The 18,400-nt window shown below is 50.4% G+C and overlaps 1 protein-coding gene across 2 annotated transcripts in view; it reads left to right on the top strand.

The window, feature by feature from the left end:
- Positions 1-18,400, top strand: part of LOC131097021 (glutamate receptor ionotropic, kainate 1) — a 102,180-nt gene that overhangs the window by 47,058 nt on the left and 36,722 nt on the right. For both annotated transcript variants that reach the window (XM_058045691.1, XM_058045692.1), the window contains exons 2-7: positions 470-637; positions 4,832-5,089; positions 7,749-7,930; positions 13,500-13,553; positions 14,439-14,612; positions 18,248-18,391. In XM_058045691.1, coding sequence (XP_057901674.1) covers positions 470-637; positions 4,832-5,089; positions 7,749-7,930; positions 13,500-13,553; positions 14,439-14,612; positions 18,248-18,391 — 980 coding nt within the window. The remainder of the gene's footprint in view (positions 1-469; positions 638-4,831; positions 5,090-7,748; positions 7,931-13,499; positions 13,554-14,438; positions 14,613-18,247; positions 18,392-18,400) is intronic.

The following is an 18,400-nucleotide window of genomic DNA, read 5'->3' as shown; positions in this document are numbered from 1 at the left end:
GCTTCAGGGGGACTCTCAGTCCATTTGCTCCCAAGCTCCTACGTGGATCCTGGACTGCCAGGGTGTGCAGAACACCTCAGCAAACATCCACACATCCAGGTTCCATCTCCAAACACAGATTACACTGCAGCAGGCAGAACAAGGCCCATCCCATCCCTGGTTTCATTACAAAGGAGCTGCACAGGAGTTTTCACAAGCATTTAACATGTTTCTCTGAAAAGGCTGGACAATAAACAGGCATTGTCTTCCCCAGATGTTTGTGGAGCAACATTCATAATTCTGAGTTAACCCCAGTGCCACAGCAGATCAAAACCAACCATCCTCTCTGCTCTTGCTGTAGTGCTTTGGACAGCCATTGGGTTTTCCTAGAACACTCAGAAATTATAGATTATAATTCATTTTTTACTTGTTTCTGTGTGGCAATTAAGAGGTGAATAACCCTCCCCTTAATTAATCTCTGTTCCAACAGGAGGGATATTCGAAACTGTGGAAAATGAACCTGTGAATATTGAAGAATTGGCGTTCAAGTTTGCTGTCACCAACATTAACAGGAACAGAACACTGATGCCTAATACCACATTAACCTATGACATCCAGAGAATTAACCTTTTCGATAGCTTTGAAGCCTCAAGGAGAGGTAAATATCTCAATTACTGTGTCAGTTACATCCCTGCTTTGTGCTTTATACCTTTCCCCAGCCTGATCTCCTTTTCTGCTCTGCTTGTATCATGTGTACCATAAAATTAATCTTTCAAAGGTGCTTGAACCAAGAATCAAGCTGGGCTTGGATCTGTCTTGTGCTTTCTGAATAAACCCCTACGTCCTGTCTGCATGCTAAGAGCCCCAGATGGCAGGTGGCAAGTCCAAGCCATTTTTCTTTCCAAAACACAGATTTGCCACCTGGAATTCTGCAGAAAAATGATCACAGACTCACAGGAAGCACAGTGGGATGTCACAGCCCATAATTAGCACAGATACCCATTATTGGTAAATTATTTCTACTGCCTTTTAAAGACCAGAGGCCAGTAGCCCCCCTGCCCTGAAATATTAATGCTCAGTGGCCTGGAGGCAGAAATATGTTTCTCTGTTATAAACAACTGTAGGAATTGGAGTGGTCAAGTGTGGAAATTTTTTTGCCTCTTCTTTTTTTTTTTTTTCCCTGATAAGGAAAATTATGGCCCAGTTCAGTCCCATCTAATTGACCTGCAGGCCAAAACAAAGAGGGGTAATAAGTCACAATTGTTCTTAAGCTCCATGTGTTCCTTGGCCTCCAGGAACCAAGCTCAGAGTTTGATAAAATGCTGTAAAGAGCAGCCCAGTTCCTGGAACTGGATTTGCTGGAAAATAAAAATGCCTCACTTCAGAAACCAGGCTGGTGAGCTTGCACCTTTCAAACATCTGCACTACCAAATTCTCCTCGTGCCACTTCAGTTTGTTAGCAAGAGTGGAGAAAAGGAGAATGATTTCAAAGAACATCGAAAAGAGCTTTAAGTGGCATTTTTTGTATTCTTTTTCAGTTGTCAGGTATATACTGGAGCTGTATGCTGTAGAATCTCAAGCATGGGGGATTTATAATCCATATAATCCAGGCTGATACAGTATTTCAGATTCCCTGTAGAGTGAGAATCTCTTCTGTGACTGTTGTGAAAGTGCCTCCTCCATTTAATATGTAAAAAGTTGTTAATGTACATGCAAGAAACTCACACAGACAGCAGTAATTTTTTCCCATCATGAATTATTGAATTATTGCACATTAAACCTGTGATGCTTTAGGAAGGCTTCTGAATTAAACTTGGAAAGCCTGTGCACTTCATGCTGTCTGTGAAACACTCATTTGTAGAATGGAAACAGAAAATAATTGATTTTCTGTCATATTCTATTACAGTCAGAGAGCTAAATGCGAATTTAAAGAATCTCAGCTCATTGTGGCAGTTGGTGTATTTAATATTTCCCTCAATCAGAGCAATTTCTGGACTTCCCACCCTCACAAGGAGAGCAGCCCTGCAGCTCAGAGCAGGGCTTTGTCTCAGTCGGGAGCCGTGTTAAAAACATTGGCAGTAAATTTCACCAGTGGACAGAAATAACTGATATTACTTCATCTCCTGTCTGTCAGCCTGCAAAGACATGGGAGAGCAAGAAAAATGCAGGGACAGCTCCAGGCAGGGTTCTTGAGGCTGAGATATGGGCACAGGAGAAGGAAAGCTTTGTTGATGTGTTTGGCTGGTTTGGAGGGGTATAAAATGTCAGTGTGTGGGTTCTTTATTTCCCTGTGCTGTTACCTGGGGCTCTGGGCACTCCTGCCTGCTCTGCAAACACAGATTATGCAGGGCAGTGAATCGTGGTGCCCCTGCAGCTGCCTGGAATGAGAGCAGCTCACACGGGCAGAGAGGTGCCAGTCCCAGGGGGATCCCTGGAGAGCCTGCTGCGCCTGCAGGGGTGTGTTACCTGATGCTCTGCCGTGGAACTTCACTGCCAAGACACTCCTGTGGCAGGCAGAGAGCCCCTGCTTCCTCTGGGACAAAGCCATTCCGAGAGAGGCAGCTCAGGAATCCCTGGTTCCTCAGGGATAAAGCCATTCCGAGAGAGGCGGCTCAGGAACCCGTGTGATCTGCAAGGCAACCAGCAGAGAAGGTTTTATTTGCAGCAAGGAAATTCAGGGGTATGAAGCTGATCAGTAGAGCCATTTTCAGAACGACAATCAAACCAGGATCACTGAGGTTGGAAAAGTTCTCCCAGCCCATGGAGCCCTGGCTGTGCCTGATGCCCACTTTGTCCCCAGCCCAGTGTCATGTTCACGAATTCCTTGGACACCTCCAGGGATGGGCACTCCAAACCTCCCTGGGCAGCCCCTGCCACTGTTTAACAACCACTTCCATGGGGAAATTCTCATGCCATGCAATCCAAGCGTGCCCTGGCCTGGCCTGAGGCCGTTCCCTCTCCCCCTGTCCCTGTTCCCCCTGGCTGTCCCCTCCTCTCAGGAGCTGTGCAGAGCCACAAGGTCCCCCCTGAGCCTCCTTTTCTCCAGCTGAGCCCCTCCCAGCTCCCTCAGCTTCTCCCTTTACCCTCTAAAACCACCCCTGAATGCCTCAGGAACCACTGGCACATCTCTGGGTGGGTCTGGGAGCAGCACAATGCTCTGATCTCATGGCAAGGGATGGAGATGGAGAATGCATGGATGGATGGATGGATGGATGATGGATGGATGATGGATGGATGGATGGATGGATGGATGGATGGATGGATGATGGATGGATGGATGGATGGATGGATGGATGGATGGATGGATGGGTGGATGGATGGATGATGGATGATGGATGGATGGATGGATGGATGGATGGATGGATGGATGATGGATGGATGGATGGATGGATGGATGGATGGATGGATGGATGGATGATGGATGGATGGATGGATGGATGGATGGATGGATGGATGATGGATGGATGGATGGATGGATGGATGGATGGATGATGGATGGATGGATGGATGGATGGATGATGGATGGATGGATGGATGGATGGATGGATGGATGGATGATGGACGGATGGATGGATGGATGGATGATGGATGGATGATGGATGATGGATGGATGGATGGATGGATGGATGGATGGATGGATGGATGGATGGATGATGGATGGATGGATGGATGGATGATGGATGGATGATGGATGGATGGATGGATGGATGGATGGATGGATGGATGATGGATGATGGATGGATGGATGATGGATGATGGATGGATGATGGATGATGGATGGGTGGATGGATGGATGATGGATGATGGATGGATGGATGATGGATGGATGGATGGATGGATGATGGATGGATGGATGGATGGATGGATGGATGATGGATGGATGGATGGATGGATGGATGGATGATGGATGGATGAATGGATGATGGATGATGGATGGATGGGTGGATGATGGATGGATGGATGGATGGATGGATGGATGGATGGATGGATGATGGATGGATGGATGGATGGATGGATGATGGATGGATGGATGGATGGATGGATGGATGATGGATGGATGGATGGATGGATGATGGATGGATGGATGGATGGATGGATGGATGGATGATGGACGGATGGATGATGGATGGATGATGGATGGATGATGGATGATGGATGGATGGATGGATGGATGGATGGATGGATGGATGGATGGATGATGGATGGATGGATGGATGGATGGATGATGGATGATGGATGGATGATGGATGGATGGATGGATGGATGGATGGATGGATGGATGATGGATGATGGATGGATGGATGATGGATGATGGATGGATGATGGATGATGGATGGGTGGATGGATGGATGGATGGATGGATGGATGGATGATGGATGATGGATGGATGGATGATGGATGGATGGATGGATGGATGATGGATGGATGATGAATGGATGATGGATGATGGATGGATGGATGGATGGATGGATGGATGGATGGATGATGGATGGATGAATGGATGATGGATGATGGATGGATGGGTGGATGATGGATGGATGGATGGATGGATGGATGGATGGATGGATGGATGATGGATGGATGATGGATGGATGGATGGATGGATGGATGGATGGATGGATGATGGATGGATGATGGATGGATGGATGGATGGATGGATGGATGGATGGATGATGGATGGATGGATGGATGGATGGATGGATGGATGGATGGATGATGGATGATGGATGGATGGATGGATGGATGGATGGATGGGTGGATGATGGATGATGGCTGGATGGAGGGTAGCAGCCCTCAGAGAGCACCCCCAGCCCGTGCTGTCCCGCACTGAGCGTGCCCTGGTGTGCCCCAGCCTGTGACCAGCTGGCGCTGGGCGTGGCGGCGCTGTTCGGGCCGGCGCACAGCTCCTCGGTCAGTGCTGTCCAGTCCATCTGCAACGCCCTGGAGGTGCCCCACATCCAGACCCGCTGGAAGCACCCCACCGTGGACAACAGGGACGCCTTCTACATCAACCTGTACCCCGACTACGCCGCCATCAGCAGGGCCGTCCTGGACCTCGTGCTCTACTTCAACTGGAAAATCGTCACCGTGGTCTACGAGGACAGCACGGGTGAGCGCTGTGGGGCTGTCACACTCCACCAGGCCTGGGACACCTCACTCTGCCATGCCCTCTGCAGCTCCCCTGGCTCACAGGGGAAAAGCCCCTGTCCTGCTGCTGCCGTGGCTTTTGGAAAGCTGCTCTCTTCACCAGACCCTGGGAAGGAGCCCTTGGGATTTGAATAGTCAATCCCATTTTGCTTCCTGGTTGTGGAACCCATAACACAGCTTCAAAGTGATCCCAGAATCCCAAAATCTGGAGATCACCCAGTCCAATCCCCCTGCCAAATTAGGGTGACCTGGAGCAGGTGACGGAGAACTCTCCAGGTGGGTTTGGGATGGAGAATGCCGGCCTTCCCTCCCTCGGCAGCTGTTCCAGGGCTCTGCCCCCTCCATGGACACAAGTTCTCCCTCAGGCTGAGGTGGAACTCGTTGTGTTTCAGTTCATGGCCACTGCTCCTCACCCTGTCACTGGCAGCACTGAGCAGAGTGTGGCACCATCCTCTGACAGCCTTGGGGATATTTGTGTGGGTTGGTGGGGTATTTGTGTGCATTGATGGATCCCCTCTCAGCCTTCTCTTCCCCACACTGACCAGGCCCAGCTCCCACAGCCTCTCCTCACAAGAAAAATGCTCCAGACCCCTCATTCTCTCTGTGGACCCCGCTGGATATTCTTCAGTAACTCCTAGATAAACCTTCTAGACAGAATAGAAACAAGGGGAGGTCTTTTCCTGCCCACCCCATAACCAAACTGGCATTCCAAAACACCAAGTGCTGTGTACCTGCTCAGCCACAAAAATGCCTGATATTAAAGAGATTTCATTTGCAGAGATATTTACAAAGTAAATTAACCATCAATCATCTTATTAACTCAGAGTCAGGAAAGTAAACATGTCAACTTTGATCAGTATAAATAGTCCTTTGATTTGGGGTTAGAGTGATGCCAGTTAACTCAAGCTCTTTTATTTCCCATCCCTAATGTTTGACATCGTTACACCACAAGAAATAAAACCACCTTGGCCAGGTTGGATGGGGCTCAGAGCACACAGGAGGTGTTCCTGCCAGGGCAGGGGGTGGCACTGGATGGGCTCAGGGGGTCAGGCTTTTGCCATGTGCTCCAGAAAAGTAGCTGCAGTTCTTTGCACTGCTGCTGTGGCCTCTGCAGGACACCACACCTGGGTCCATCTCACCTCATGTGGCAGCAGGAAGCGTTGGGAAGTGCAAGGTCCCAGTCTGATGGGACCAAAGGAGATATTTTAAGGCACACAGTAATTTCTTCCCCTGAAAAGGAGAGGGAAGTGGGTCAGCAAATCCTTTAGGTTTTTTGCTTTTCACCATTTGCACTGAAGCACTTTTTGTTGCTGGGAAGACGAACACCAGTTCTCAGTGCGAGGTGAGGATGAGATGAAGGCTTCCCAGACTCCTCCTCCCAAATCTCATTTTCCCTCCTGGAGCTGCCATCCCAGGCACTGCACCCAGGCTGCACCTTCCCAGCTGGGTGACCCCAGCCCCTTTGTCAGGGAGTGCTGGGAGCCCATTCCCATCAGAATCAGCTCCAGTGGTGGTTTCTGCTCCTCAGCTGGCTCCTGGCCAGGCCCAGCTCCCGGTGCCTGCAGCATTTCCAGCTGAGTGCTCATCATGTTCCATTTTCTCTATTGATTGTTGGTACTAGAAAACCTGAGAGGAGCAGGCCTGGCCCTGCAGGCGGGGGCAGAGCAGCTTTTCCCCAAGCATTGCCAGCACTTGAGTGAAAGCCAGCAGCCCTCGAAGCTCAGGGGGAAGAGGGAGCTTTGTCTTGCCTTAGATGTGCCACTCAACCAGGGGCACTCAAACCCCACACAAATATTATCCCCACTCCCAGCAGGAGAGGCAAGAGCTCCTTCATTTTAATAATTTGTTTGATTTTTGTCCAAGAAGTGCTCCTTGCCTGTGTTCTCTCTCCCTCTCTATGCATATTTTTAAGGCAGCCTTTTACTTCGCCTCAGCAGGAGATCAGGAAATTTTTGTGGGTGAATTGCATTCGTGGATAATGCTAGGCTGTAATCACACACCTCAAAGAGCCCTTAACTATCTTCCCTCGGTTTTGGAGGCAGTGCAAATTACACAGGAGTGCTGAATTAGCCAGTCGAGCTGCAGTGTGTTTAAACACTTGGACAAGGCTCTGGCTGAGCTCCACTGGCTTCAGCTGAGGCATGTAAAGCTGTGCCAGCTGAACACCGAGTCTGAGAAATCACCCGTGTTTGAGGGTGTAGAACTGCATCCCAAAGGATTCTGTAAGAACTCACAGCTGCTGAGTGGTGACACTGGGCAGCAAAGTTAGGAGGAGGTTTCCTCAATTTTATCTTCTTGCTGTTTGGAATTGGAATAATAATGAGCTGCACAGGAAGAAGCCTTATTTGCTTTTCATGTCTCAGTTTAAACATACTACGCTATGTTTATATTGTATTACATCAATGCAAACATATCCTGTAGTCAAGCAGTTGAAAACACCTTCCAAAATATTTAGAAGCCAAGTATAAACATGGGAATGAAAAGCTTTAATAATATTAGCTAGGAAGCTGGCAAATATGGAATTAGCAATTATCCTTAGGGAGTGTGAGAGACCCTGTGTAGCTGACAATAAATCCTCATGGCACGGGATGGTGATTGTGTCATTGCCTGTCATTTCTCAGGTCTGATTCGCCTGCAGGAGCTCATCAAAGCCCCTTCCAGATACAACATCAAAATCAAAATCCGCCAGCTGCCCTCTGGGAACAAGGATGCCCGGCCTCTGCTGAAGGAGATGAAGAAGGGCAAGGAGTTCTATGTGATATTTGACTGCTCGCACGAGACGGCGGCAGAAATCCTCAAGCAGGTACTGGGCACGGGGAGGCAGAGCTCCCCAAAATCTGCCAGCCCCTCTGATCCCACCTGCACCAATACCAAAGGCACTCCCAGGGGCCCAGGGGCTTGTGGATGCAGGGACAGAAGGCACAACAAAAGGTGCACTGACACCCCCAGAGAGCCCCACGTGTGCCCACAGGAGCAAACAGCTTTTCTTTCTGACATGCCAGGTCCTGCCTGCCTAGGGCCGTCACTCCATGTGTTTCAGCTTGTCCTGCTTTAATCAACAGGCTTTTTTTCTTTCCCATCAAATGCAGAGGCAGAATCAGAAGGAAAATCTATCCTCTAAACTGATGGGAGAGGTTGTTGTGTGAGGGCTGTCCCAGCCTGAGGTGAGATTTGGGCAGCCACAGCAGGCAAGGACAAACACAGCCTGACATTAATGGGCTGGGACATTCCCAGGGGCACACAGGAGTGGTGGGAATTACAATTTACTGCTGCCACTTGCTGTACATTCCTCCACAATCCAAGTCTAAAGCACAGTTTGTTGACCTGCAAGAACCACCCCCATACATTTTGAGGGCAGTTCCCTTCTTGCTGCACCTCTAGAGATGAGTTGTTATTTCTCCTGCCAGGCAATCTGATGGGATACCCTGATCCCAGAAGAACATCAGACTAACTGCCCATAAAGGTCCCTTTCTGTTCCCATCCCAGAGTGTTTTACTGCAATACTGAAGTTCTGCAGAGCAGCTTTTTGTGCCCAAGTTGGTAAGGCAAGTTACTGCATTTGTGTGTGGAGCCTGGAATGTTCCTCCCCAGGCTGGAGGAACTTGGGGCCTGCAGAATCCCAGATCAGCTGCAGCACATAATTCTTGTGAGCCTTAGGGTGAGATTTCCTGCTCCCAGGAATGCTGTCCTGCAGTAAATGTTAGGATTTCCCTGAGGTACAGGGGTGGGGAGGGCACTGCAGCAGCACTGTTTGGGCAGGGGGAGTGGGCTGTCCCCCCACTCTGGTCCCTGCAAGGCTGCCCAAAAGCATCCCCAAAAGGAGATTTGTGGGGGAAGAGTTACATTGACATCACAGATTTTGAAGGACCAGCAAGATGAAGGTGCAGATGTCTGGCACCGTGCAGAAGGCACAAAGCTTCCAATATGCCAGGCTGAGTATGGAAAAAAACCCCAAAAAGCAAACCTGGGTGTCAAAAGAAGAGGAGGGAGTGCTGAAAGATGCACTAAAGCAGGGCAAAGTAGCAGAAAAGTTTGTGTGGGATATGGATCAGCCAGACAAGTGACAGGCTGCAGATACAGATAGTGCTCTCCGGTGCCTGAAGAACTGGGGGAAGGAGAGGGGATGAAGTGTGGGAGAAAACAGGAAAATTGAGAGAGGTACACCTGTGGGTCAGTGTTGTGGGAGAGGGAGCCACATTAATATAGGCTAGAAAGAAAGGGGAGATGGCTTTTCTGTGAGCTAGCTCTGTGGCTGAGTGTAGATGCTGGCAGCAATAACTCAGGGGCTGAGTTGCTCCCTGCCAGAGGCAGCTGTGGAATGTGGAGGTGTGCAGGGCTCTGAATTCCTGAGGCACTCCTCTGATTTCAGGTTACAGGAAGAGCCCTGGTCATCTCCCCCTCCCTGCACTCTGTCATCGTACCCTGGATGGGAGCAAGATATCAAACCCTGGAGAGATCATTTCAGGGAAACTCTGTGATGTCAGTAGAGAATATTTCTGACTTTGCAAACAATCCAGTAGCCGTCACAGGAAAAACAGGTGGTGTTGTCAAATTATATAAGATTTCTAACAGGAGCAGGCAGGAGCAGGAGTCAGGGTCACCTGAAGCTGTCCCCAAAGCAGCTCCTTCTGGTCTGTTCACTGTATTTAGGTAAGGCAGTAGGTGGCAGGGAGGGGACACTGCTTGTTTCCCAGGGAGGGAGGTGCCCAAAGGCTCCTCTGGGAGCAGAAGGATCAGCCCAGAACTCTGCTGGAGCTGTGCTGGCAATGTGTGCACCAGGGACCTCCTCACTCCCCCCCTCCAGCCTCTGCTTTACAAAACACCACAAAAGACAGATTTCTGCTCTAATTTCTGCTTATTTATGGCTTCCACTAAAGCCCATCAAGCCACGCTTGTTGTGTGCACAACAAGAACAGGTGGATCAATAACCTGATTGAACCCAAGCACAGAGCCTGCACTCAGCTGAACAAGCTGTTCCCCTTCTCTCTGAAAAGCTCAGGGAGCCTGATTCCCTCAGCCCCTGCCCAGCCCCGCCAGGCCTGGCCTCCCTTGCTGGTTGTGGCATTCCCCTGGAATATTTGGTTGATGCTCTGTCTGCATTAGACAAGCACTCCCCGAGCAAATTAAATGTGGCTCTTGCCAATTGCAATCTGTTTTATGCACAAAGCCTGCAATTTACCCTGCACACTATTCAGTCTGATATTGCCTTTTGTGTGAGGATCTTGGCTGAAGAGGTTGAGTTGTTGTGCTTAACCCTCAGTTTGTGCCAACACACCAGGACCAATAATCTGAGCACAGATTTTACTGCTAGGCAAGCTCACCTCTCAGAAAGTAAATCCCTGCTAACCTTAAATTACCTACTCCCTTCTTCACACCCCAAAATACATTTGAGGAAGTGTACTGTATATTTAATCAGGTTTAAGGCTCTCACAGAGCATCCTGTAAAGACGATGTGACAGACAACGCAAAGAATCATTAATTCAGTTCCTCCAGAAGGCAGAAAAACCAGGTGTCACCGTGGAGTACATTCCTGGTACAGTAATAGAGGTGGGAATAGAAAACTTCAGCTCCTGCCTGTGCTCCTTCCAGGAACCTGGCAGGTAGGCTGGAGCCCACTCCCTGCTAAGAAAAGGCTGGATTAGCTCTGTTCCCACTTCCACAGGAGAAACACCAGTGGCACATCCCCTCTCTGTGGGTGAGAAGCAGGGATGGATTAGCCTCACAAAACAGAGGGGTAATTAATTGGAAAATGAAATGCATGTAATGGTCATGAAATGAAATAACAGCTTAAGTGAGGGAAATGCAGAGTGAAAGCAAGCACAGGACTTGGTGCAGTTCCCACTAATGCACTTGCCCATCATTCCAGTTGAGCCCGCCTCGAAGGCAGACTGACAATGGGTCTAAATGAGGCAGGGCGTTTTTTACAAGATGAACAAATGCAAGTTAGAGCTGGGATGTGATTCAAGCCAAGAACAGGGCACCCAAAAGAGATTTTCAGACATAAGAGAGTATTTTTATCCAGTCTCTGTCAGCTCGCCATATATAATTTGACCACTGCTATTTTCTTGGATTCTCTTCGTGGTTCGTGACCCGCAGCTGAAAGTGCACAGCTGCAAAGGACAAGGCCCAGGCTCCTGATGTGGAAGGGGTAATTAGAGATGGAAGTGTCTTTATCTCCCATTGTCCAAGCATATCTGAGTTTGGCTGAAGAACAAATGTTATACAGGGAAGGCTGGGCAGGAGATGTACAAGGAGAATATCTGAGGCTGATTTCCCTAGTTTACATTCATCTGAGTTTCACTGTAAGTAAAAGCTATTATTATTTAAATAGGACATTTGTATCAGGTGCATAATTATTTACATAATTACATGCAAAGTTATTTAAATAGGGATGTGCAATGAAACCTCATCCCAGTTTCCTGTGGGCAGGCACACAGACAGAGGTGTTGCCTTCCCCTCTGTCTCTCAGGCCAGCTGCCCTGTGGGAAGCTTTGCCAGGTGCCTCAGGGGTGTCCCAGCCTGAAATCCATCCTTGCTCCAAGCAGGCCTTCACTGTCCTGCTCCTGGGAGCTGCTGGGAGCTGCTGGGAGCTGCTGTCCTGTGTCTGCTGTGCTGCAAACACTCAGCAGGAGAGCCCTGGGCACTCCTGTTCACACTGCCAGGAGCACCAGGGAATGGAGGCGTGGAACTTACTGATGCTCTGGGATGTCCAGCATGATCCTCAGCATTCCTCTTGCTTTTGCCTTGACTTGATTCCACTCCTTGTTTCCCTGCATCAGAGCATTAAATCGTCCTTTGGTGTGAATTTTGCTTAGCAGCCATAGTACCCTTAAACATGAATTATTATTGCAAAATCTGTCTGATCCTGGAATAAAAAGCCCCTATTTAGTATCTAATGCACATGTCAAAGTGCTAAATAGCTTTTAGCTAATTCTCAATGACTGAGAGAGGGGAGGACAACCAGTTGAGGCTGTTCTCCTCAGGGGCTTTGTTTCTGTTTGTCCTGGGGTTTGGAGGCTTTGCTTGCTTGCTTGGCATTTTTTCTGCCTTGTTTTGGGGTGGTTGTGCTTTAAAGAACAAACCCGTAGCATGACTTCTGCAATGACTTCCCACTGGGCTCTTTGAGTGCAGTTCCAGCTCAGAGGAGATCTGCATCATAAAAATCCCATAAATTTGGCACCTCCTTTGCAAAGCCACAGAAATCCAGCGGCTCCAGGGAGGGGGACTGAGTCCAGCCAGGTCAGCTGGGAAGCACAGCACACAAAAGTTCCCCTGGATGCAGCCCTGCGTTGTTATCTGTGCATAAACAGGGCAGGAGCAGCAGCCTCCAGCTTCTTCTACAGGTAATAAAGGAGCTCCAAGAAACAGAATAGAAGAGGATTAATAAAATCAGAAATAAAAAAGGCAATTTTGGTGTGTAAATCCAGTGGAGCATTTCAGTGAAATAGTTGCCTTCTGGCTTGACTTTTAGTGGCTGGAAACGGATCAGTTGTCTGTGATTAACACTGAGCTGGTTTTATTATCTGCTGCAGCTCAGAAACTTCAGGGCTTTCTTTCTCCCTTCCCTTTTCTGTCTTTTTTTTTTTTTTAATCTGAAGAATTGCTGTAGACAATCCCTCTATTTCCCCCTGCCTTTCAAACAGCTCTTCAGGCACTCCAAAACTGTCCTAAAAGGGTATTAGTAACAGATCCTTGCATTGCTGTGATCAGGACTGAGCAGGAGTTGACCTTGGCCTGTGTTGCTGTGGTCGCCATGAATTCCTCACTACTTTCCCAGTTTATAATTCCTCCTCCTCCTCACAAGATGCCAGAGAGGGCAGAATTCTCCCAGACGAGTGGAGGAAGGCTGCAGGGAGGCTGTTTCTTCCCAAGTTTCTCCCATCCCAGCTGTTTTTTCACCCTCCTGCTGACCCACACTCCCCAGTGGAACCACAGGCACTTAGAGAAACTTCCTTCTTTCTGTTTTCCTGCTTTACTCCTGAGCCCTCAGCAGTGTCCTTTTCTCACCTGGCAGCAGGATACAAAAACCTGCCCCTAATTACTTCTCCTACCAACCGTGTTGTCTGCTAATAAATTCATTTTTAGCACTCCCAGACTGCAGACTAAAGGATTTTTAAAATCAGCATCTCATTATGTCTAGTAATTTTTCTTGTCCTGGAAGTTTTGCAATCTTTATTCTCTTTCCTGAGCAGAGGTGATAAAAACATCATTTAAATACAACAGGATATTTTTGGCTCCTAAAGAAAAATGTGGGGTTTATTGCAATCAAGCACTCATGACCTGTGATGTGTTTAACCCTTGCTTTTAAAGGCACTGCAGCACACTGGGAGCTTTCAGAGTAAAGTACCTTCACCTTTCCATCTCTTCCACAGATCCTCTCCATGGGAATGATGACAGAATACTACCATTACTTTTTCACAACACTGGTAAGGAACACTATAAACATCTGGGGGGGAATTTCCTCGGTTTCAGAAAAGACAGCTAAATTCTCCCCTTTTTCTAGGAGATCTTTGTTGCCATTAGTCAAGGAAAGCCCTGGAGAATGGGTGCTAACACTCCTTAGGAATGTCAGGACCCACAATTTCTTAAGAAAGCTGTTTGGCCCCATTTCTGGGACTGGCCAACCCTTTAATGCAGTGAAAATTAATTACAGTATGCTGATTAACAAGAAACCATCAGTACAGATGGACCGCAGTGAACAAAATAAAGAGTGAATGGCTTTGCACTGTGGGCACTGCTGGTTCATCACTGTTTAATTGTTTCATTTTCTTACAAAACCACAGAACCACAAACAGATAAAGCACTGAGGAAATTTTGTAACAAAAGTTTTCTTTGACGGCAGGAACGCAGCTTGGGAGGGTCCCGCATGGTGCAGCCACCGCAGCTGCCCTGTAAATGCCATGTGGAGCACACGGAGCCTACCCATGCCACAGCCCGGCAGAGGTGCCTGGAGAGGCACAGCGGGGGAAACTGGGATTCACAGGCAGCCAAAGCACAGCCCTCACCGCGTCTCTCGGAATTTTCCTCCCCTCAGCTTAGAAAGCAGCTCGACACTGGCCAGCCAATTCCTCATGTCAGCCTGTCAGAGCTGCAGCACTGCTATAAATTCACACGTGCAGGTTGCTTGCAAAGCAGTTCTGCAGTGGGGAATTGATCTTTTCTCTCCCAAAAGCAGCTGTGCGGTGTCACCCACCTCACTCACACAGCTTTGGCTCAGTCAGGATTCACACAGGAGTCGGGGCGGGCACAGGGGAAAAGCCCCACAGTTGCCTTTAGAAATGGTTCTGTTTGCGTTCCTGCTGGCGCTTTAGGACCTGTTTGCCCTGGACCTGGAGCCCTACAGGTACAGCGGGGTGAACATGACGGGCTTTCGGCTGCTCAACATCGACAACCCGCACGTGTCGGCCGTGGTGGACAAGTGGTCCATGGAGAGGCTGCAGGCACCGCCCAAGCCTGACTCGGGGCTGCGAGATGGCACCATGACTGTGAGTGAGCCAGGGGGCACGGGGACAGGGAGGGAGCAGCCAGGGAGCCAGGGGTGGCATGGGGACAGGGAGGGAGCAGCCACACTGCCAGGGGGCACGGGGACAGGGAGGGAGCAGCCACACTGCCAGGGGTGGCATGGGGACAGGGAGGGAGCAGCCACACTGCCAGGGGGGCACGGGGACAGGGAGGGAGCAGCCACACTGCCAGGGGTGTCACAGGGACAGGGAGGGAGCAGCCACACTGCCAGGGGGCACAGGGACAGGGAGGGAGCAGCCACACTGCCAGGGGGGCATGGGGACAGGGAGGGAGCAGCCACACTGCCAGGGGGCACAGGGACAGGGAGGGAGCAGCCACACTGCCAGGGGGCACAGGGACAGGGAGGGAGCAGCCACACTGCCAGGGGGGCACGGGGACAGCGAGGGAGCGGCCAGGGAGCCAGGGGTGGCATGGGGACAGCCAGGGAGCAGCCAGGGAGCCAGGGGGGCATGGGGACAGGGAGGGAGCAGCCACACTGCCAGGGTGTCACAGGGACAGGGAGGGAGCAGCCACACTGCCAGGGGTGGCATGGGGACAGGGAGGGAGCAGCCAGGCTGCCAGGGTGTCACAGGGACAGGGAGGGAGCAGCCACACTGCCAGGGGGCACGGGGACAGGGAGGGAGCAGCCACACTGCCAGGGGTGGCATGGGGACAGGGAGGGAGCAGCCAGGGAGCCAGGGGTGGCATGGGGACAGGGAGGGAGCAGCCACACTGCCAGGGTGTCACAGGGACAGGGAGGGAGCAGCCACACTGCCAGGGGGCACGGGGACAGGGAGGGAGCAGCCACACTGCCAGGGGGCACCAAGTGAGCACCAATGCTGCCAGGGGTGGCCCAGGGACAATGCCCAGCACGGTGCCATCGTTCATCTCAGCCCTGTGGAAACTGAATTGCTGCCTGCCCCACTTCTCCCATCACCTTCTGCACTGTGCAGCAGGAAACGCAGCAGAAAATGGGACTTCCCCAGCAGGTGCAGGATTTGTGACCTGCAGGGGCAGATGCCACACTGTGGGAAGGGAGTAGCATTTTGAAATGGGTGCAGTGCCCTTTCTCCTCATTTCCATCGCTACAGAAGCTCTGGCTTTTGAGAGGTAATTTAAAGATAGATGAGAGGTATCATCAAGGCAGGGAATCAGGATTCCTCCCAGCACTCCCCCAAGGAGGAAAGGAAAGAATAGGAACAATTACAAAGACTGCATGACTCCATTCAGTTTGGCAGGGTGAAGGGTTGCCATCTCTTTGCAGTATGAAATAATGTGTCTCATGGACTGAGTGGAGCTCGAAGTGATAAGAAATAGACTTTATTGCAGATGATTGCATGGAAAATTTGGAAATGTCTTAACATCCTGAGGAGAAATGCAGTAAGTGTGCTGTCCCTGGCATTGCACACACTGCTGCTGCTTTGGGCTGGGTCACCATGCTCACTCATACCCAAAGCAGGGAGAAAGCTGTCCCTGGGAATTCCTGATGGGAATCCACACAGAAACCCCCCAAATACAGCACTGGGAAAAGCAAAGTTCTCAGCACTCTTCTGCTCTCCTTGCCATCCCTGACTCTCGTGCTCTCCTTTGCATCTTCATATCTCAGTGTCCTTGATGCCCTGGCAGAGCACTGAGGGGAGCCTCTCCCTCCTTGCTGGGATCATTTCAGTATTCCCAGCAGGTTCCATTATTGCCCAGGTTGATGGAGAGCTGCACCACTGCTGCATTTCATTTGGCAGTAAGGCTGTGACAGGCGGCAGAGTGCACGGAGATCAGGACTGTACATCCTGTTATTAACTCAGGATTTATCCCTCCTGGTTCATGCTCTGCTGTTTGCCCTGAAAGCAGCTTGTGGGAAGTCAGCAGGGCACAAGCAAGAGAGCTCTGAGTTCACGTCCTGCTGGATGCCCAAGCGGCACCCAGAGGCACAGCTGGTCTAATGAGATCTCTGCCTTTCTTTGCAGTGGCTTAAGCAGCACACAGAAATGAGAAAAACAAGTTCCAGGACTGGCTCTGAGCCTCTTTCTCCTGCCATAAAAGCACACAAGTCAGGATGAGGTGTTTGGAAAATGAGGTGACCTGTTGCACCCCACAGCCCTAAACAGAGCCACGGTGAGGGGAGAAGTGACAAGCCAAGGGAGCTGGCACAGCTCCCCACTGCCACACGAAGCAGGGCCCAGTGACAAGTGGCACAAGGACAGGGCTGAGCAGCCAGGCCTGGCAGTGCTGCAGACACCATGGGCTCAGGGCAAAGCATCAGCACTGCCAGACGGAGCAGAGCAAGCACAGAGGAGCTGTCTCACCGAGCATCTCCTCCCAGGCTCCCTGGGACACAGGCAGAGCCAGTAAAATCCAACCCTGAGCTCCCAGCCCAGTGTAAAACTGAGCTCTGCTGACATTGATAGGAATATTTCCATTGATTTTGTGGGATCTGGGGTCAGCCCTTGATGCCCTGAGTGTGCTTGGAACAACTGTCTGCTGTGAGACACTTCACAGTGAGAGCAGCTGGCATTGTCTCCTCCTGCTTGACTCATCACTCACCATTTGCTCCCATTGTGGAGCATTATTTTGGGCAGATTCTGACAAGCACATCAAGACCAATTCCTCTTCTGCTCTATCTTAAGATTAGTCCTTAAATTCAGATACACTTGAGCAAAACCCTCCAATACTGGGACCACTGATGCTGTTGTAATTTAGTCAAGTAAATGGAACAAACAAAGAAGCAAATGTGTTAATTTCCCGGAGGAATTGCATGGAAAAGAAACAGAAAACTGATCAGCTCTGTAGTTCCTATAAAGGAGTCACTTTCTCATCTGCAGAATTGCTGCCTTTTTCCTTCAGGCCCCGGTTTAATTATTCATTAGGTTTACCTGGAAGGTAATTTGTGCAGCATCATTAGGGAGACACAGCCATTCCCACCTCGCTGTGAGAGTACTGAAGCCCAGCGCAGGTGGGGGTGAGACTCTTCTGAGGTGGCAAAGTGGGACAGAATGTGTGATGTCACTTTGAGGCCGTGCCTTTAAACCCACAAACCCGCTCTCAAAAGAAACACACACTGGGGCACAAAGAGCACCCACTAATTTTGGTATCTGAATATATGGGGTAATATTCCAGGACCCAAGCTGTAGTGGGAAGTTAGATGTGTGAGTCCAAGTTAATCCCCCAAAACCATACCTCCAAAGGACATTTCCCCTCTCTCTAGGGCACCATTGCACACATTTGTGCCAAAAGCCTGGATCCTGGAGGGCAGCAGATACCTGGGCAGTGGGATGTGTCCCAGGTGATGAGTGGGATTGGCTTCCCTGGAAAGCAGGGCCAGCCTGTCCTGTTGGGAAGGAAGCAATCCCACAAGTGCCATGAGAAGAGTGGCTCATACACCTGGCACTTCTTAGAGCCCCTCTCCAGCCTGCCTGGGACCCCTGACCTCCCTCTCCCTGTAGCTCCCCGGCGTGGTTTCCCTTCAGTGCTGAAAACACTCCAAAATAACGCGGAGAAGTGGATTTGGCTGCTCCTCAGGGCTCCAAGGCGAGCCCGGGAGAGGCTTTCCCCGCGAGGAGCCCCGGGCAGGGCTGGCAGCAGTGGGGACAGGCAGTAACTCACTGGGGGCTGTGTTGTGCAGACGGAGGCTGCGCTGATGTACGACGCCGTGTACATGGTGGCCGTGGCCTCGCAGCGGGCGGCCCAGATCACCGTCAGCTCCCTGCAGTGCCACCGCCACAAGCCCTGGCGCTTCGGGCCCCGCTTCATGAACCTCATCAAAGAGGCAAGTGCA

The sequence above is a fragment of the Melospiza georgiana genome, chromosome 2 (assembly GCF_028018845.1).
Source record: "Melospiza georgiana isolate bMelGeo1 chromosome 2, bMelGeo1.pri, whole genome shotgun sequence".
NCBI lineage: Eukaryota > Metazoa > Chordata > Aves > Passeriformes > Passerellidae > Melospiza > Melospiza georgiana.
Note: the sequence above shows the minus strand (reverse complement) of the source record. Positions and strands in the feature narration are given on the sequence as shown.